Raw genomic sequence first — 21,486 nt, 5'->3', positions numbered from 1 at the left:
ATCATGTGGCTGACCATCATTTATTTAATTATATTGGTAGAATAGGTGGTAAGATCCTTTTTATAGAGGATATAGTTGGCAGTAATTACATGAAAACTGCTTAATGATAGTTTTTAATTGTAGGGTAGTGAGGTTATCCAGGCTAGCTATCATTTTTAATCATAGTCTGTAAGGATATATTTGTAGAGAAATATAAAGGAAGAATTCAATTTTGTTTCAAAAGTGTTTTTAAATATTTTTATGAAGTAATTTCTACCCTCTTGTTTATCCTGATTGATTTCTAAGATGGATATGCATTAATATAGGTAATTTAAGGATTCTGACTATAAGGAAAATGCTGATACTCCTGCCTGCCTTTCCCAGTACTACATAGCTCTTTAGACCCTGCTGGCCCTTGGAGTATTAACGACTTTTGAAATCCAGTAGGTATTAGCATGAGAACAATTTTTGTAATGCAATTTCCTATGATAGATTGAAATGCTTGGTTTCTCTGAGGCTTCAAAGTTACTTTAGGCTGTTCATTATTGGCAAGTACTATTTTTAATTGTGTCAGTGCTAATACTCCAGAAAAGTGAAGGATATTTATTAAGCACTTTGTAGATAAAGTAAATTATAAAAACATAAAAGTTATAAAAACTATTGCATCATACGTGAGAAGAACAATCAGGTATTGCCTTTAAGAAATTATTGGGACCTATTTTCTTTTATAATTTCTTAGAACATATGTCTTTAAAAACAAATGTGTCATTAATAAAATTGACTGTAAAATATTAAGTTAAGAATTGTATCCATGTTGGGGTGCCTGGGTGGCTCAGTCTTTTAAGCTAAAAGTCCAGGTCATGATTTCAGCTCAGGTCATGATCTCATGATTCATGGGTTCAGTTCATGGGTTTGGGCCATGGCTGGCAGTGTGGAGCCTGCTTGGGATTCTCTCTCTTCCTGTCTTTCTGCCCCTCCCCTGCTTGTGTATGCTTGTTCTCTCTCTCTCTCTCTCAAAATAAATAAACTTAAAAAAAGGTATCCATATCAAAATGAAAACTTACACTATTTACATTTTAAGTTACATCTTTAAATTATTTTAAAAGCTTGTCTTGTCAAGCTTAAATTTAACATTAAGAGTAGAAATCTGGAATGAGAAAGCTACAATTAATGGAAGTTAAAGTTTTATTCCATGAGGTAAAGAGAACAGTGACTTATCCTGTCAGAATGGAAACAAAAAGCTCCACTAAACCAGTATACTGGCTCAAGAGTATACATACAGATCGTTGAAACAGATTAGTGATTCCAGACTTCTGCAGGTCTAGCAGCTAGTTCTTCAGAGTTAACAAACCACTATGCTAAAAAGTTTACTCTATAGGTATAAGGGAGCTACTTAGGATTCTGAATGGGTTAGTGACATCCTGAAAGTGGAATTTTTAGATGAATTGGAGATGGCAAAACAAAAAAGAGACCAGTCATGAGAGTGTTGCACATGATCCAGGCAGAGAATTAACAAGAGACATTGGAAGAGAGAAGGAAAGTAATGGGAGAGAATAATGAATAGTTTAGGAGGAGATGAGGACTGGCTGATTAAAAGAGTAGAATGGAAGGATGAGAGAGAAGTGTTTCTAATCTTTTACTGGGATCGCCGTGGTGGTACCACAGACCAAAAAAGAAACTGGTTGGGAGCAAAGGATTCGTATAGGAAGGCACATAGAAATGGTAAAGATATGGTAATTAAGTCCCTCCACTCAGGGAGCATGTGTCATAGTTGAAATATTGTATTTGTTCATATTTGTATATTCTCCCAGATGTGTAAACTCTGTGTGGAAAGACCACATTTTTGTTTTTCATCTTTCTGTCCCTAGTGCCTGGCATTGTACCTGACATAGAGTTCACACTCAGTCAATATTTGTTGAATGAGAAAGGGAGAACTCAAGAGTTTCTGTGCCAGCTCTTCCACTTACTAGCACATTGACTGTTGGCAAGTTCCTTAAGCTCTCTAAGCTGCAATTTTCTTACATATAAAAGGAGGATCATAATAGTACCACATGTATGTACGTGATAGTATTCAGCTGTATAAAATTCTTAGGGGTATGCCTGACATGTAACATAAGCTCTATAAATGTTAGTGATTACTTGTATTTCCTGGCATTCATGGCTTTTATGATCCGGCTCCAGGCTGCTTTTCCAAGTTTGTGTTCTAATATTAGCTTTTGTTATTCCTGTTGTCTGGAATGTTATCCATTTATTTATTCAGTAATTCATCAAGGAAATATTTTTTGAGGACTTCATATTTACCTGCCACTGGTTCTGGATGCTGTGTGTGTGAGCCAGGTCCTTGCTTTGTAGTTGTTATAATCTAGAGAGGTGACAGATGTACAAAGCAAGTAAACAAATAACAGAATTGGATTATTTCACACAGTAGTAAGTACCATGAAGAATATAAAACAGTTGTGTATAGTCACTTCAGTGGGAGTGAAGTGGCGAATTAAAGTTCATTTGGATTGGGATCAGGTCAGGCCTGAGAGAAATGTGTTTGAGCTGACACCTGAATGACAGAGGCCAGAGGTTAAAATATCTCTCCAATTTATATATCTTCATTTCAGGCCAGATATCCCAAATCTTCTATTTCAGGTAAAAAAAAAAAAAAAAGCCATTCTTTCTCTATCTCTTACTTCTGTCTCTGTCAGTCCTATTTCCCTTTCTTCAATTGGAAGGCATGGTTGAAAACCCAGCATAAAATTATGAGGATCGTAGTGAGAATAGAAGGAAGGATGAAATGACATTTTGCAGGAAAAATATATTAGGACATTGTACATATGGGTAGAGGAGACTAAAATATCAAACAGAGTACCAAGGTTTTAAGCCTTGGAGTCTAGAGGCTTGAAATTAGTGTGGGAGTGCAACTTGTGTACATGGTTGTGTCTATACAGCTTTGGAGTTGTACTTTCAAGAATTGTATTTTGCATCATCTCCTAGAGTTGGTGGTAAAATAACACAGTTGAAATTTTTGTTGCCTTTGTTTTCAGTTTTAGTTGTCTGCACATGTAAAGTGGACTTTTCATTTTGATGCAACGAACATTAGAAAGTGTGCGTTTTAATATAAAGATTTTGTGGTTATTGCCTAAGTATTTATATGTCTTTAACTATATACACATGACAGAACCTTTCAGGTGGTAAGTAAGCATTAAAGGCATTGTAGTGAGGGGCGCTTGGGTGGCTCAGTTGGTTGAGTCCAACTTTGGCTCAAGTCTTTATCTCGCGATTTGTGAGTTTGGGCCCTACCTCGGGCTCTGTGCTGACAGCTCAGAGCCTGGAGCCTGTTTCAGATTCTGTGTCTCCCTGTCTCTCTGTCCCTTCCCTGCTTGTGCTGTATCTATCTCTCAAAAATAAATAAATGTTAAAAATATATGTATCAAAGGCATTATAGTGAAATCTAGGATTGTGAAAAGTGAGTACTAGAATGTTTCTTTTTAAAATTTTTTTTAATATTTATTTATTTTTGGGAGCGACAGAGGCAGAATGCGAGTGGGTTAGGGGCAGAGAGAGGGAGACACAGAATCCGAAGCAGGCTCCAGGCTCCGAGCTGTCAGCACAGAGACTGACGCAGGGCTCGAACTCACGAGCTGTGAGATCATGACCTGAGCCTAAGTCGGATGCTCAACCGACTGAACCACCCAGGTACCCCAGTACTAGAATGTTTTGAGCCCTTTCTACATATTTTATTTACTTTAAAGAACTCTATTCATTTCAGTAATTCTTAGTTACTTGTCTCAGAATATGTTGAAACATTATAAAGCGATTGTCCTGTGGTAGACAAAGTGATTTTACCTTTGTCAGTTTTGCCCATACTTTCTACTGTCTGTAACAGTCTATTTCATTTTCTGTCTACTGATCATGATCTCTTTTTGTTGTTGTTTAATTACATCTTTTCCTGGTGATGAAATATAAGTTGAATGACTACCTGGATTTTTATTTTTTAAGCATTTTTTTTTGTTTAGTTCTTTACAAAGTGAACTTACCAAGAGAATCTGGGAATGAGTTAATTAGATGGTAGAAGGATTATAGAAGCCCCTTGGGGAGGAGTTATTGGGCTATATGAGTACTGAAAAGTTTTAGACCAAATCCTTGAGTTTAAAAAAAAAATTTTTTTTAATGTTTATTTTTGAGAGAGAGAGAGAGAGAGAGACTGCGCACGTGAGCAGGGGAGGGGCAGAGAGAGAGAGGGAGTCACAGAATTTGAAGCAGGCTCCAGCCTCTGAGCTGTCAGCACAGAGCCCCGATGTGGGGCTCGATGTGGGGCTCGAGCTCATGAACTGCGAGATCATGGCATGAGCCAAAGTCAGACGCTTAACTGACTGAGCCACCAGGTGCCCCTACCCTTGAGTTTTTTAAAGTGAAACTGGGGTGATAGGGTTTTTTCCCCCACTCTAGAGGTCATATATTTTGGCTCTTAAGGCCTTGCAGAGAAAATTTGGCTAATACTTTTGTTCCTTTTTAATTATATTTCTAATTTCTGCGTAATTAATTTGATATATTACCAAACTATTTTATAGTTGATTTATAACCCAAAATTATTGTTTTAAAGTTGCAAGTTATTTGTTTTACTACTGATTTTAACAGTTATTTGTTTTCCTACTTACTTTAATAATAATATTATATTTGTTTTTCAGGTATCTCAACACCCAGTTTATTAAAAAGAATAAATTGACAGAAGCTGACCTTCAGTATGGCTACGGTGGTGTAGATATGAATGAACCACTTATGGAAATAGGAGAGGTAGGAAATTCTTTAAATGACTGGCAAGCATAGGAGTGTTTTTATATATATATTGAGGTAATTTCATTCACTGTCCTTTTTTCAAGGACACTGTGTTGACTACCTTAAAATTGTCGAAATTTTTTTTTTAAGTTTATTTATTTTTGAGAGAGAACAAGCAAGGGAGGGGCAGAGAGAGAGGAAGAGAGAGAATCCGAAAGCTCTCACAGCAGGCTCTGTGCTGTCAGTGCAGAGCTTGACATGGGGCTCAAACCCATGAACCAGGAGATCACAACTTAGACTGAAATCAAGAGTCAGACACTTAACTGACTGAGCCACCCAGGCACCCCCAAAATTGTCAAGATTTGAGACATCCTAAATGTTAATAAAACACTGCAGTGATTTCCTGAGAATCTTCACATAGATGAGAACAAAAGAGATGTGATTAGTATTATTTTAATAATTAAATTAATGATGAATAAATGACAAGGTTAATAGTTCCACTATGAAAAAAGCTCATAAAATGCATTTTAAAAATGTTGACACTCTTGCAGTTAAAAAAGTGGAAAGGTCATGGACTTGAGAGGAAATACAGATTTATGGATGTAAGAAATTATTTTTTAAGTTTATTTTGAGAGAGAGGCAGCATGTGTGTGTGCATGTGCGGGTGGCAGAGGGGCAGAGAGAGAGGGGGGAGAGAGGGAGGGAGAGAGAGGGAGGGAGGAGAGAGAGAAAGAAAGAGAGAGAGAGAAAGAAAGAAAGGGAAGGAGGGAGGGAGGGAGGAAAGGAAGGAAGGAAGGAAGGAAGGAAGGAAGGAAGGAAGGAAGGAAGGAAGGAAGGAAGAAAGAAAAAACCTTAAGCAGGCTCCACACTCAGCACAGAGCCTGATGTGGGGCTTTATTTTACAACCCTGGTATCATGACCTGCACCCATATCAAGAGTCAGACGTTCAATCAACTGAGCTATCCAGGTGTCCCATGACAAATTTATTTCAACTTTAAAAAGTAATTAAATCCAGAGTGAAACAATTAAGTGTGCAGGTCAAGTAATTCATTCAGATTCTTGAGGCACGGTGCAAATTTAAATGTGGGGAGTTACATAAAGCATATATTCATTGTGAAAGAAATACTCTAGTACAATGTTTGTTTATTTCACGTACTACGTATTTGTTGACTAACCAGACACTGGGGATACAATGGTAAACAGACAGAAGTTCCCTGTCCTCATGGGGAAGCAGTGCCAAATAAGTACAGAAATTGATGTTAAATTGTGATGGGTGTTAATAAAAGAAATAAACAGCTAAGATGCAGCATGAGGAAAGTTTTACTAGAATAATCCTTTTAGGAAGAAATTTGTCATCGTCTTTCAGTAGACTTTAAAATGTTTAATATTTGTTAATTAGGTAATCCCATGTCTAGTAATCTGCACTGTGAAAATGATAAATATGGAAAAAAAAGTTTAAATGTTTAAGAGTATTCCTTGTAATCATTGTTAGTAAGGGTGACTAATGGGTAGACAATCCAAATGTCCAATATCCAATAGTAAAAAATCATACATAGAAGAATATATACAATATGATTTTGTTATAAAGGCAAAGAGATGAATTAGTAATAGAAAATACTTCATAGAAACTTTAATAAAGGGGAAAATATTTTATGAAAAACTGTGGACACATTGTATGTTTAATAGGAATAAAACTGCAGAGGGAAAAAGGATGCAGAGTAATGGATTAGTGGGAAATAACAAAATCTTAACAGTAGTTGCTTTAGTTAGTAGGGTTATAAGAATATTTTAATGATGGTCCCTTATCACCAGCGTTGTCAAGCTCACTCCTCCCAGAGGAAATCACCATAAACCATTTGGTTTTTGTCTTTTCTGAATTTTACCTGCACATTTGCATGTAAATATTTATACATACAGTTTAATTTTAAATGTTAATGGAATCATAGCATATATACCATAATGATATCACAGCATATATCTTGGAACTTGTATTTCTTGCTTGTTTTGTTTTGTGTTTTGGTGAATGTGTCTAAGTGTTCTTTTTTGTTGTTGTTCATTTATTTTTTTAATTTACATCCAAATTAGTTAGCATGTAGTGCAACAATGATTTCAGGAGTAGATTCCTTAATGTCCCTAACTCATTTAGCCCATCCCCCCTCCAGTAACCCTCTGTTTGTTCTCCATATTTATGAGTTTCTTATGTTTTTGCCCCCCTCCCTGTTTTTATATTATTTTTGTTTCCCTTCCCTTATGTTCATCTGTTTTGTATCTTAAAGTCCTCATATGAGTGAAGTCATATATTTGTCTTTGTCTAATTTCGCTTAGCATAATACCCTCTAGTTCTATCCACGTGAGGTGTTCTTTTCATATAAGTTTATTTTTGTGAGAGCTCAGTATTCTATAATAGGGATATAAAATAATTTATTTATCATTTATTAGACTATTCTCCTTAGTTTACAGTTCTTGTTGAAAATACCACTGTGAATATCATTGTTCATTTGTTCATTTATTAAGTATTTTTTAAACCCCCTTGTGTGCCAGGCACTTTTCTATATGCTCGGAATTCAGTAGTGAACAAAATAGACACAAACCTCACACTCAGGGAGTTAACATTTAAGTATATATCTATTTGTACATGAGCAGAAATTGTCGTAGAGTTGGTACCTGGAAGTCAAAGCATCCTGAATTTTGATAGCACCACCAGCTTGCTTTCAAAAGGCTTTAGTTTTCTCTCCCACCACAGCTATAAGATCACATTTTCTTTTGTATCACTTTCTTTTTTCCCTGTTGGTGCTATTTAAAAATATAAAAATAAGGGGAAACTTGAAGAATGTTCCTTCTGGGAAGGCAGATGCTTTTACTTATTTGAAATGGAATTACCAATTGATCAGAATAAAGTTACCCCAGGGAAACAGAATAGAGGCTAAAACCAGACTAATAGCTGTATAGATGCAATTAAGTTGGAAACAGAGGAGCAGTCAATTTTTGATACTGAAGTAATTTGTACTCTCTATGGGAAAAATGTATTGGAATTTAAATGTGGAAGGCAAAACTTGAAAACTTTTAGAAGGCAATATAAGAGCACACATATCCCTGACATTAGGCTAGGGAAGTTCTTAAAAGACATGGAAAATACAAACAATAAAGGAAAAGATTGATAAAATGGAGACATTAAAATATGATGTATTTTTACTAAACGCTTTTAAAAGAACTAAAAAGTTAAGTCACAAAACTGTGACAAATTGCAGTATATATGTCAAGGGATTTCTACAGTATTTAAGAACTCCTAGTTTTTATTCAAAACAAGATAAATATTAATAGAATAATGGGCAAAAGAGATGAATGGGCATTTCACAGAAAAAAAACTAAGACATACAATAAAAATATAAAAAGATGCCCAGCCTCGCTCAAGAAGGTGCCAGTTAAAACCAAAAGGAGTTAAGAGCACCTGAGTGGCTCAGTCGGTTAAAGGTACGACTTCGGCTTAGGTCATGATCTCATGGTTTGTGGGTTTGAGGCCCGCGTCAGGCTCTGTACTGACAACTCAGAGCCTGGAGCCTGCTTTGGATTCTGTGTCTCTCTCTTTTTCTGTCCCTCCCCTGCTCGTGCTGTGTCTCTCTCTTTCAAAAATAAAGAAACGTAACAAAAAACAAAAAACCAAGGAGTTACCAAAACAATCTACAGATTGACTGTAATCCCTAACAAAATATCAATAGCACTTCACAGAACTAGAAATGATAATCCTAAAATTTGTATGGAACCACAGAAGACCTCAAATAGCCAAAGCAATCTTGAAGAAGAACAAAACTGTATCACAATTCCTAATTTCAAACTATATTGCAAAGCTGTAGTAATCAAAACAGTATGGTACTGACACATAAATACACATAGATCAATGGAATAGGATAAAAAGCCCATGCATACAAACCCACACTTCTGTGGTCAATTAATCTATGACAAAGGAGGCTGGAATATACAGTGGAGAAAAGAGTCTTTTCAGTAAATAGTGTTGTGAAAACTGGACAGCTATATGCAAATGAATGAAACAACCACTTTCTTACACCATACACAAAAATAAACTCAAAGTGAGTTAAAGATCTAAATGTGAGACCTGAAACCATAACATTCATAAAAGAAAAAACAGGCAGTAAAATCTTGGACAGCGGCCTTAGCAACATATTTGTGGATGTTTCCTTCAGGCAAGGGAAACAAAAGCAGTAAGAAACTATTGGGACTATACCAAAATAAAAAGCTTTTGCACAGCAAAGGAGACCATCAACAAAACAAAAAGCCAACCTAGTGAATGGGAGAAAATATTTGCAAATGATATATCTAATAAGGGTTAATATCCAGAATACATAAAGAACTTATACAACTTAGTACCGAAAAAAACAAACAATTCAATTAAAAAATGGGCAGAGGACCTGAATAGACCTTTTTCCAAAGAAGACATACAAATGGCCAACAGCCACGTGAAGAGATTCTCAAATCACTATCAGGGAAATGAAAAAATCAAAACCACAATGAGAAATCACCCTACACCAGTCAGAATGGCTAGTATCAAAAAGACAAGATAGAGTGAATGTTGGTGAGCATGTAGAGAAAAGGGAATTCCCAAGCACTGTTGGTGGGAATGTAAATTGGTGCAACCACTGTGGAAAACAGTGGTTAAAATTAAAAATTTTTAATTTAATTTTAATTCCTCAAAAAATTAAAAATAGAAATATGATCCAGTAATTCCACTGCTGGGTATTTATCCAAAGAAAATGAAAACACAGATTCAAAAAGATCTATGCACCCCTATGTATATGCAGCATTATTTACAGTAGCCTAATTATGGAAATAGCCCTAGTGTCCACCGGTATAGATGAATGGTTAAGAATTGGTACACACACACACACACATACACACACACACAATGGAATACTACTCAGCCATAAAAAATGAAATCTTGTCATTTGCAACAACATGGATGGATCTAGAGGGTATAATGTTAAATGAAATAAGACAAAGACAAATACCATATGATTTTACTCATAAGTGAAATTTAAGAAACAAAACAAATGGGGAAAGAAAAAAGAAGCCAAGAAACAGATTCCTAACTACAGAGAACTGGTTACCAGAGAGGATGTGGGTGGGGGCTGGGTGAAATAGGTGAAGGAGATTGAGTACACTTATCTTGAAGAGTACTGAGTAATGTATAGAATTGTTGAATCATTATATTGTACACCTGAAACTAATAGAACACTGTGTGTTGACTATACTGGACTTAAGACAAGAAAAATATTATAGGGACATGTAGACATTTGGTAGAACTATAAAGCAAGGGAATGATTTAACACAAATTTCAGGGTGGTTGTAATCTTTGAGGGGAAAGTAGGAGGGTATGTGGTACAATGGTAATGTGGAAGTTGTGTTTCTTAAACTGGGTGGTGAGTACAGGAATGTTTTATTTTATTATTCTTTTAGTTGACCTTCCTTTTATGTTTGTATGAGAGGTTTTGTAATTTCAAAAATCAGCCAACAGCTAAATCACTTTAACATAATTCCTTTATTTCTATTAGTCTTAGCCTTTCCATAATACTGGGCATTTAACATTCAATAAATTCTATTTCATAAAAATCTAATCAATTATGTCTTTAAGACCTTCAGTTAATGATAAAACCTTAATTCTGTTTCTTGTACAAGTCTGATGTGGTAGTCATTTTCATTTTAAATTAGAAATTTAGCGGCGCCTGGGTGGCTCAGTTGGTTAAGCATCGAACTCTTGATTTTGGCTGAGGTCAGGTTCTCTAGGTTGTGGAATTAAGCCCCGCCTCAGGCTCTGTGCTGAGTGTGGGCTCTGCTTAGGATTCTTTTTCCCTCTTCCTCTGCCCCTATCCTGCTTGCCCTCTCTTTTGCGTGCGTTCTCTTTCAAAAAAATAAATAAATAACTTAGAAATTTATTTTTTATGTATATTCAGTTTTCATTTGAATTTTGAAATTTTGGCTATAAATACTTGAAAGAGTATTTTTGCTTTGAAGAGTCTTTTAACATTTTAACAAATGTTAAAAGTAGTTCAGCCTTGATAATTTTTATTTTTCCTGGCAGCTAGCATTGGATATGTGGAGGAAATTGATGGTTGAACCACTTCAGACCATCCTTATCCGAATGCTGCTCCGAGAAATAAAAAAGTGAGTACTGATACTTATCTTTTTGAGTCAATTCTAATTTGCTGTTTGAAATGGTTTCAAATAGTGTACCGTTGCATGGGTGTTGACTAGACATAGGCCATGTGTTACTTAAATGAGCCTCATTTTCCATCTAAATGGCAATGTTTTAAATTGTTTCATAATTTTTTTTGGCAGGTCTTTGGTCCAATATACTTAATAAATAAATAAATCCCTGAAGGAAGTGACCTATCATTTGTTGTTGCAAGCCTGGTACCCTCTTGGATTTTCCAGGGCAGTGCTGAATTGTTTGAACATGTTCTGTCAGTTTAAATCCTGATGAGGGTAACCTACCTATTCAAGAAAACAGATTTTTCTAGGTAGTTGGTTACCTCTTAGCCCCAGTGTTAAATCAGTAACTTGCCTATTAATGTGAGGTTAGTTTATAGGAAAATGGCTTCTCATTTTACTCAGGACCCAATGTTTTGGACTTTACCTAATTGCTTTGTGAATAGAATTGGAGACAAAGTAAGTTTTCCCGTGGAGTCCAGAATAGAACATCCTTGCATCCGTTCTGGCCTAAAAGATTCTTAGTAGGCTTCAGCTTTGGGGAACCTAAAGCACTAAAAGTCACTCATACAGATGTGTATATAATAAATATCAGGTTCTTGGTACTGATATTGTAGGAATTATCTAGACCAGTGAATTGCAACGTGATAATGGCCACTCCATCTGAAAATGCTTTCTCTAAAGAATACCCAAATATGGAGTTTTTTATGTGAGGGAAAAAAAAGGAAAGCATTGTTCTTTCTGTGAGCTCCTACTGGGAAATAAGGGACTTAAAAACAAAAAACTAAAGAAAAACATAAAGCCACGAAAAAGGGTAATGGAATATTTTAAAATTTATTGTTAATGCTAAGTAGAAAGTAGATGGTAGCAATTAATAACTTGGTTTTAAAAACCTGTCGCTTCCCTTTTAATTATTCCATTTTTTCTAAAGGTAGTGAGGAGAGAAAAGGCAATACTAAAGCAGTGGGGTGGAACAATTTTTTTCTTCTCTTTTCTCTACTAAACTATAATTAAAAGAATACTCCCACCAATATTTATAGGTTCTAACATAATTTATTTTTCTATTAAATATTAACTTTTTTCTTAACTTGGAATTCAGTTATTTTACATTGAAAGTTTATTGAAAATATTGTTAAAATTTTCTGAATGTTAGTTTTTTGAAATGTCTCTTTTAATATGTTTGTCCCAACCTAGTAAATTTTCTTAAGTGTGATTGTTAGCTTGTTAAAAATGAATTTGATGGAAGATTTTAAGAAATTTTCTAACTGTATAAGAAAAATAATGCAAGTATATGATATTCTGGAAAAGATGCATAGATTATTTGGTTAGAGATATTAGGCCAACTGTTCTTAGTTTTGTTGTTATAATCAGCTTCCATTAAAGTATTACTTGACATGCCCTACTAATACCTCATTTATTTTTCATGTGTACTCTATTAGGTCGGTGTTATCCCACCTTTTACAGCTAAGTAAGCTAAGGCATAATAATAATAACAATAATGGGGCACTTGGGTGGCTCAGTTGGTTAAGTGTCTGACTCTTGATTTTGGCTCAGGTCATGAGCCCAGGGTCATGGGATCAAGCCCTGCATCAGGCTCTGTAGTGAGCATGGAGCCTGCTTAGGATTCTCTCTCTCTTTCTGCTCATCTCCCCTGCTTGCGCCCTCTCTTGCTCTCTAAAATCATAAATAATAAATCAGTAAATAGTAACGACAACAAATAATAAATATGGGAGCTATGTGCCAAGAAGTGTTCTAAAAGCTTTACTGGCATTATGCCATTAATCCTCACCACGCTGGCATGTTGGTACTATTTCCATTTCCATTTTACAAATGAAGACATCAGTGGTGGCACTCTAAGAAGGCTAATTTGACTCCAGCCCCTATTTTCTTTTTTTTTTTTTCTCTTCAGCTCCTATCTCCAACTTACCAACTCTATATCCATTAAGCCTGTCTTTTTAATTCACAGAATATTTCTTTCATTCCCAGTTCCAATATTTTAGCTTTTATATACATTTGAGTTTTATAGTGCTTTGAGTATTCTAGTATTTTCACACATAGTACTTTGTATGATCTTAAGGTGGCAGTTTTATTTATAAGTAAATAAATTGAACTTTCAATAGAGAGAAACGACTTCTTGAATTTGATATAGCTAAGGAAAGAGAGTCCATGCCTAGAAACTTCCAATTTGGGTCTTTCTACTATGTTGCTTTAGTACTGTTAGTATTGTTTAGTATTGTTTCCACTATGTTGCTTTACCCATTGTTGTTTGAAATAATATGGCCAGATATCATAACTTCCGTTACATGGACAAGTGGCTGTGTTAAGTATTTCCCCATTGATAAACTTGTCTGAACAGGATGTGAAGGTGAATATTATCATAGACTCATTTACAAATGGGGAAAATGAGGCTTGCGAAGGCAATCTCACCTTACTCAGGTCACATAACTAGTACATGGCAGAATGAGAATTAGGATTTAAGGCTAACAGAGAGGTATTTTATTATATGTACCTACAACTTCTTTTTGGAAAGAGCTCCACTAAACTTACAATTTAGCAGAGCATATTACAAATTTGATTACCTATCAGCTTATTTAGTTTCCTTTCCTGTAATCACCCCTGCGTTCCTAGGAATTTTCTACAAGTGTCTAAAGAATAGGGGTGCCTGGGTGGCTCAGTCGGTTAAGCATCCGACTTCGGCTCAGGTCATGATCTCATGGTCCGTGAGTTCGAGCCCCACGTAGGGCTCTGTGCTGACAGCTCAGAGACTGGAGCCTGTTTCAGATTCTGTCTCCCTCTCTCTCTGACCCTCCCCCGTTCATGCTCTGTCTCTCTCTGTCTCAAAAATAAACATTAAAAAAAAAAATTACTGTGAACTAATGGTTTCTTAAATCTGGCCAGTGAAAAGTTTACACAAGGGATATTTAAAAGTATTGCTCTACAAAAAAATTATAAAATAAGTTGATTGTACACAATTAAAAATATATAGAAAGTTACAAAAAAATTAGAAGGCCTGCATTTTTCCCCTAATACCTTCAATACTGTTATTTAAAGCAAATCACTATTAAGGATTTAAAGTATTTTCTGAAAAAATTCTCTATGCATTTAAGATTGTGTGTACATTTGTTTATATGGATGTGCATATGTATATATCTACATACGTATAAATACTACATACAGTATTACACACACATATGTACATGCATTGGGGGAATTTGCAGAAGTATTACGAATACCTAATAATATATTCTTAGAAATTAGAATAGATTAGTGGTTGGTATGAGGCTATAAGTATGAGGGAGTTGCTTTATGGTGATACAGTAGATGTATATTTTGAATATGGTGGTAGTAACATGAATCTAGGTATGTGATAAAATTTCATAGAATTACATAAATACAAAAATACACAAATGATTATGTGTTAAAGCTGGCAAATTCTGAATAAGGTCTATAGGTTGTATCAATGTTGATTTCCTGATTTTGACATTGTGCCATAGTTACGTAAGATGTTACCATTGGAGAAAATTGGGTGAACATGTCCAGGACTGCTTTCTGTTATGTTTGCAGCTTCCTGTGAATCTGTAATTATTTCAAAATTAAAAAAATTTTTTTAAGTTTAAATGGCACATAATATGTGAATATCCCTGTTTTCTTCCTTTTAGCTGTAACTTTCTTCTCTTCATAAGTAACTACTGAGAATAGTTTGATTGTACTTAAATATTTGTTTATTTAAGTACAGTGGTTATATTTATTTTTTGTGGAAACTTTATATTCCTTTAGGAAGATGATGAAAGCTTTAGAGCCTCCCCACATAAAAATACTCAATATGCATATGCACACAAAACTTTATGTATGTTTTAGAAGGTTTATGGATTCCTAGGATCAGAATTGCTGCCTTAGCATTTATATGGCAGATTTCTTTTTCCCTAAGAGAATCATTTGACAGATTGCAATCTGAAATAAGTCTCTATGCTTAATGTTTGTTGAATTGGAAAAGTTTTTATTTATTCTGACATTATAATTCAGCAGCAAAACAATCATGACTTTAGTATCCTTTCTGTTGCATAATCAGAAACAAAGACAAGAGTTTAAGTGACAAATGAGAAAAAAATTTTAACTTTATAGCTCCTTTTTTTAAGTTTATTTATTTTGAGAGAAAGAGAGACAGAGCATGAGCAGGGGAGGGGCAGAGAAAGAAGGAGAGAGAAAATCCCAAACAGGCTGTGTGCTGCCTGAGCTTGGGCTTGGTCTCATAAACCGTGAGATCAGGACCTGAACCAAAACCAGGAGTTCAACGCTTAACTGACTGAGCCACCAAGGCTCCCTGCTCCTTTTTTTTTTTTTTTTTTTTTAATTCTTCCTACTTTCTGTTCTGACATCATACCTCTGTTAGATACCAGAGTTTTCCTACAAGTGTGGTTCCATATCAGGGCTCTGTTCCATTTGTTTGTCTATCTTTGGCCCATATCTCACTCTGTTCATTATTATAGCATAATAAGTCTTGATATCTGGTCAGACAGACTTGCCCTCCATAAGCTAGAAGTGTTCTTGCTGTTATTTGGCCCTTTACTTTTTCATAAGGCCCTTTACTTTTTTTTTTTTTAATTTTTTTAACGTTTATTATTTTTTATTTATGTATTTATTTTAACGTTTATTTATTATTGAGAGACAGAGAGAGACAGAGTGTGAGCAGGGGAGGGGCAGAGAGAGAGGGAGACACAGAATCTGAAGCAGGTTCCAGGCTCTGAGCTGGCAGCACAGAGCCCAATGCGGGGCTCGAACTCACAAACTGAGATCATGACCTGAGCTGAAGTCAGACATTTAACTGACTGAGCCAGGTGCCCCCCTTTACTTTGTTTTTCGCACAGATCCTGGTCATGTTTTGTAAAGGTGATTATAAGTTGCCTAGAGTAAATTTTTTGTAGGATTGAAATTCAGTTGAATATATAAGTTCATTTGGAGGGAATTTACATCTTTACTGTATTAAATCTTCCTATTCATGAACATATCTGCTATTTTTAATGCCTTCTTTAATGTCTCCTAAGTTTTTATAAATATATCTATAAAGGTTCTTCACTCCCTTGTTTGATTTATTTCAGGATACTTGGTATTTTCTGATACTGTTAGAAAAAATTTGTTCTGTGTAATTATGCATTCTATTTGTTTTCTGCTAGTATATTGAAATACAACAGGCTCTTTAATATATAAATCTTAACATTTAGCCTCCGTGTTAACTTCCGTCATTTGTAGCTTCTTTTCCCAAAAAAAAGGTCATTTCTAATAATTTGTGCTCATTTTTGTGCTTTCTATGTCAGCTGTCATAATCTGTAAATGATAGTTTTGCTTCCCTTTGTGTGTGTGTGTGTGTGTGTGTGTGTGTGTGTGTGTGTGTGTATTTGCGCACGCGCACACGTGCACTAGCCTGTGCACACACACACCTCATTGGCTAGGACCTCCACAGCAGTGTTGAAGAGGAGTGATGGATATGAGCATCTTTGTCTCACCCCTGATTTTAAAGGTTACATATGTAACATTTCCCTATTTAAAATGATGCTTCCTTTAGCTTTGTTTAGATACTCTTAATCAGAATGATGAAGTTAATTTGAATTTGGTGTTGGATTGTATAAAATGACTTCTGATTCTATTGAGAGATAAAGTTTTTTTTCTATTAATCTTTTAGTGTGGTGGGTTACATTTATGAATTTTCTTAAAAAAAATTTTTTTTCAACGTCTATTTATTTTGGGGACAGAGAGAGACAGAGCATGAACGGGGGAGGGGCAGAGAGAGAGGGAGACACAGAATCGGAAACAGGCTCCAGGCTCTGAGCCATCAGCCCAGAGCCTGACGCGGGGCTCGAACTCACAGACCGCAAGATCGTGACCTGGCTGAAGTCGGACGCTTAACCGACTGCGCCACACGGGCGCCCCTTTTTTTTTTTTTTTTTAATTTTTTTTTTTCAACGTTTATTTATTTTTGGGACAGAGAGAGACAGAGCATGAACGGGGGAGGGGCAGAGAGACATTTATGAATTTTCTAATATTAAACTATCCTCATATAACTAGAATAAAACCCAGGTTGGTTGTTGTCTGTAATAATTTTATAACATGGCTGCATTTGATTTGCTAATACTTTGTTTAGAATTTTGAATCTATATCCATGAGTGGAATGGGCCTATAATTATTCTTTCTCATAATGTCTTTGTCTGGGTTTAGTATTAGGCTCATTCTTGTAGGTTGAATTAGGAACTATTCCATCTTTTTCTTTTGAGTAGAAGAGTTTCTGTAAAATTTTTCAGTGTTTAGTAAAACTCCCTGCAAAACCATCTGCGTCTAGGGTTTCTTTGTAAGAAATTTTTTTTTTTTTTTGCACATTCACAAAATAACCTTTTGCCTTTATTTTATTTTGAAGTATAGCTGACATGTTAGTTTCCGATGTACAAAATAGTGATTTGACAATTCTATACATTACTCGGCGCTCATCACGATTAAGTGTGGTCACCATCTGTAACCATACATTATTACATTATCATTGAGTGTATTCCTTATGCTGTACTTTCCATCTCCGTGACTTATTTATTTTATAACTGGAAGTTTATGTCTCTTACTTCCCCACCTATTTCGCCTATCTCCCCTATTCACCTCCCCTCTGACATCCACCAGTTTGTATTTAAGAGTCTGAGTTTTTTGTTGTTACTTGTTTTGTTTTACAGATTTTACCTATAAATGAAATCACGTGGCATTTGTCTTTTTCTGTCTGACTTATTTCATTTAGCATAATACCCTTTAGGTCCATTCATGTTCTCACAAATGGCAAGATCTCATTTTTTTTTTTTATGTCTGAGTAATATTCCACTGTATATATACACCACATCTTCTTTATCCATTCATCTATCAGTAGGTATTTGGGTTGCTTCCATATTTTGGCTACTGCAAATAATGTTATATATACATAGGGGTGCCCATATCTTTTTGAATGTGTGTTTTCATTTTCTTTGAGTAAATACTCACTAGTGGAATTACTGGATTATATGATATTTCTATTTTTAACTTTTTGAGGAACATCCATACTGTTTTCCACAGTGGTTGTACCAATTTACATTACCACCAGTAGTGCATGGGGATTCCCTTTTCTCCATATCTTCACTAATACTTGCTATTTCTTGTCTTTTTGATACTAACCATTCTGACTCATGTGAGGTGATATCTCATTGTGGTTTTGATTTTCATTTTCCTGATGATTGGTGACTTGAGAATCTCTTCATGTGTCTGTTGGCCATTTGTACATTTTCTTTGGAAAAAATGTCTATTCAAATCCTCTGCCTGTTTTTTAATTGGATTTTTTGGGTTTTTTGGTGTTGAGTTGTAGAAGTTCTTGATATATTCTAGACATCATCCTTTCTTGGATATATCATTTACAAATACTTCTCCCATTCACCGGGTTGCCTTTTTATTTTGTTGATGGTCTCCTTTGCTGTGCAAAAGCTTTTTATTTTGGTGTTGTCCCAATAGTTTCTTACTGCTTTTGTTTCCCTTGCCTGAGGATACATATCCATAAATATATTGTTAACACTGATACCACCTGTGTTTTCTTTTAGGAGTTTCATCATTTCAGGTCTCATATTTAAGTCTTTTTTTTTTAAGAATTTTTTAAATGTTTATTTTATATTTGAGAGACAGAGAGACAGAGCACGAGTGGGAGACAGAGAGAGAGGGAGATACAGAATCCAAAGCAGGCTCCAGGTTCTGAGCTGGCAGCACAGAGCCTGACGTAGGGCTCAGACTCATGAACTGTGAGATCATGACCTGAGCCAAAAAGTCAGATGCTTAGCCAACTGAGCCATCCAGGCGCCTCTCACATTTAGGTCTTTAAGCCATTTTGATTTTATTCTTGTGTATGGTAAAAGAAACTGGTCCCAGTTTCATTTATTTGCATGTAGCTGTCCAGTTTTCCCAACACCATTTATTGAAGACACCATCTTTTCCCCATTGTATATTCTAGCCTCCTTTGTCATAGATAAATTGACCATAGAAGCACGGGCTCTCTATTGTGTTCTATTGCCCTATATGGCTGTTTTTGTACCATACTATTTGGATTACTACAGCTTTGTAGTATATCTTGAAATCTGGGTTTGTGATACCTCCAGCTTTGTTCTTTCCCAAGATCGCTCTGACTATTCGAGGTTTTTTGTGGTTCCATACAAATTTTAGGATTACTTATTCTAGTTCTGTGAAAACTGCTATTGGTATTTTGGTAGTGATTGCATTGAATTGGTAGATTCCTTTTGGGTAGTATGGGCATTTTAACAGTAGTGATTTATTCAATCCATGAACATTGTTTATGTCGTTTTCAGTTCTTTTCATCAATATCTTACAGTTTTCAGAGTATAGGTTTTTCACCTCCTTGGTTAATTTATTTCTAGACATCTTATACTTTTTGGTATAGTTACAAGTAGAAATTTTAAAAAATTTCTTGGGGCGCCTGGTTGGCTCAGTTGGTTAAATAAGCGTCCGACTTCTGCTCAGGTCATGATCTCACGGTCCATGAGTTTGAGCCCCGCATCAGGGTTGTTGGGGTCAGTGCTGACAGCTCAAAGCCTGGAGCTTGCTTCAGATTTTGTATTTCCCTCTCTTTGTCTCTGCACCCCCCACCCCCTCTCTCGCACTCTGTCTTTCTCTGTCAAAAATAAACTTCAAAAAAAAATTTAAATTTCTTTCTGTGTTATTAGTGTATACAAAACACATTTCTGTATATTAATTTTGTATCCTGCAAGCCTACTAAATTCATTTATTAGTTCTAATAGTTTTTTGGTGGGATTTTTAGTTTCTATATATAGTATCATATCATCTGCAAATAGTGACAGTTTTACTTCTTTCTTACCAATCTGGATGCCTTTTATTTCTTTTTTGTGTGTGATTACTGCAGCTAGGACTTCCAGTGCTATGTTGAATGAAAGTTGTGAGAGTAGACATTTTTGTCTTGTTCCTAATCTGCAAATAGTGACAATTTTACTGCTTTCTTACCAATTGGGATGCCTTTTATTTCTTTTTCTTGTTTGATTGCTGCAGCTAGGACTTCAGTGCTATGTTGAATGAAAGTTGTAAGAGTGGACATTTTTATCTTGTTCCTGATCTTAGAAGAAAAGCTTTCAGGTTTTCACCATTGAATATGATGTTAGCTGTGGGTTTTTCATATATGGCCTTTATTATACTGAGGTATGTTTTCTCTAAATCACTTTGTCGGGTTTTTTGTTTTTTTATTACTAAATGTTTATTAATTTATTTTTGAGAGAGAGAGACAGCAGAGGAGGGGCAGAGAGGGGAGAGAGAGAGAATCCCAAGCAGGCTCCCTGCTGTCAGCACAGAGCCCAATGTGGGGCTAGAACCTACGAACTGTGGGATCATGACCTGAGCTGAAATCAAAGAGTCTGACGCTTAACCTACTGAGCCACTCAGTTGCCCCTATCGGGAGCTTTTATCATGAATGCATGTTGTATTTTGTCAGATGCTTTTTCTCTATCTGTTGAGATGATCATATAGTTTTTATCCTTCCTCTTGTTAATGTAAGGTATCACATCGATTGATTCATGAATACTGAACCACTCTTGCATCTCTGGAATAAATCCTACCTGATTGTGTTGAATGGTCCTTTTAATGCATTGTTGAATGTGGTTTGCTAATACTTTGTTGAGGATATTTGCATCTGTGTTAATCAGGGATATTAGACTGTAGTTTTTGTTTTGTTCTTTTTGTTTTTGTTTTGTTTTTTAGTGATTGTCTTGGTTTGATGTCAGAGTAATGCTGACTTTGTAGAATGAATTTGGAGTGTTCCCTCCTCTTCTATTTCTTGGAATCGTATGAGAAGGATCATTGTTAAGTCTTCTTTAAATGTTTGGTAGAATTTGCCTGGGAAGCCATCTGGTCCTGGACTTTTTGTTTGTTGGGAGTTTTTCGATTACCAATTCATTATCATTACTAGTAATTGGTCTGGTCAAATTTTCTATTTCTTCCTGATTCAGTTTAGGAGATTGTATGTTTCTAGAAATTTATCCATTTCTTCTAGGTTGTCTAGTTTACTGGCATGTAATTGTTAGTGGTAGTTTCTTATTCTTTGTATTTCTCTGGTATGGGTTGTTATCTCTCCTCCTTCATTTCTGATTTTATTTATTTGAGCACCCCCCCCCCTTTTTTTTTGTATGAGTCTGGCTAAATGTTTATCAGTTGTGTTTATATTTCAAAGAACCAGCTTTTGATTTCATTGGTGTTTTCTTGTTTTTTCTTTAGCCTCCAGTTATTTCTGCTCTAATCTTTATTATTTTCTTTTCATTTAAATTATTTATTTTGAGACAGAGAGAGAGAGCATGAGCAAGCAGGAGAGGCGCAGTGAGAGAGGTAGAAAGAGAACTCTAAGCAGGCTCTGCACTGTCAGCACAGAGCCCAGTGTGGGGCTCAAACTCACAAACCATGAGATCATGACCTGAACCGAAAACAAGAGTCAAATACCCAACCAACTGAGCCACCCAGGCGCCC

General features: G+C 35.6%; 1 protein-coding gene across 8 annotated transcripts in view; it reads left to right on the top strand.

Annotated features, from left to right (window-relative positions):
* Positions 1-21,486, top strand: part of CUL2 (cullin 2) — a 155,109-nt gene that overhangs the window by 91,622 nt on the left and 42,001 nt on the right. For all 8 annotated transcript variants that reach the window (XM_053225516.1, XM_015063576.3, XM_027073807.2 and 5 more), the window contains 2 exons: positions 4,656-4,761; positions 10,835-10,917. In XM_053225516.1, coding sequence (XP_053081491.1) covers positions 4,656-4,761; positions 10,835-10,917 — 189 coding nt within the window. The remainder of the gene's footprint in view (positions 1-4,655; positions 4,762-10,834; positions 10,918-21,486) is intronic.

This window comes from Acinonyx jubatus, chromosome B4 (genome assembly GCF_027475565.1).
Source record: "Acinonyx jubatus isolate Ajub_Pintada_27869175 chromosome B4, VMU_Ajub_asm_v1.0, whole genome shotgun sequence".
Taxonomy (NCBI): Eukaryota; Metazoa; Chordata; class Mammalia; order Carnivora; family Felidae; genus Acinonyx; species Acinonyx jubatus.
Note: the sequence above shows the minus strand (reverse complement) of the source record. Positions and strands in the feature narration are given on the sequence as shown.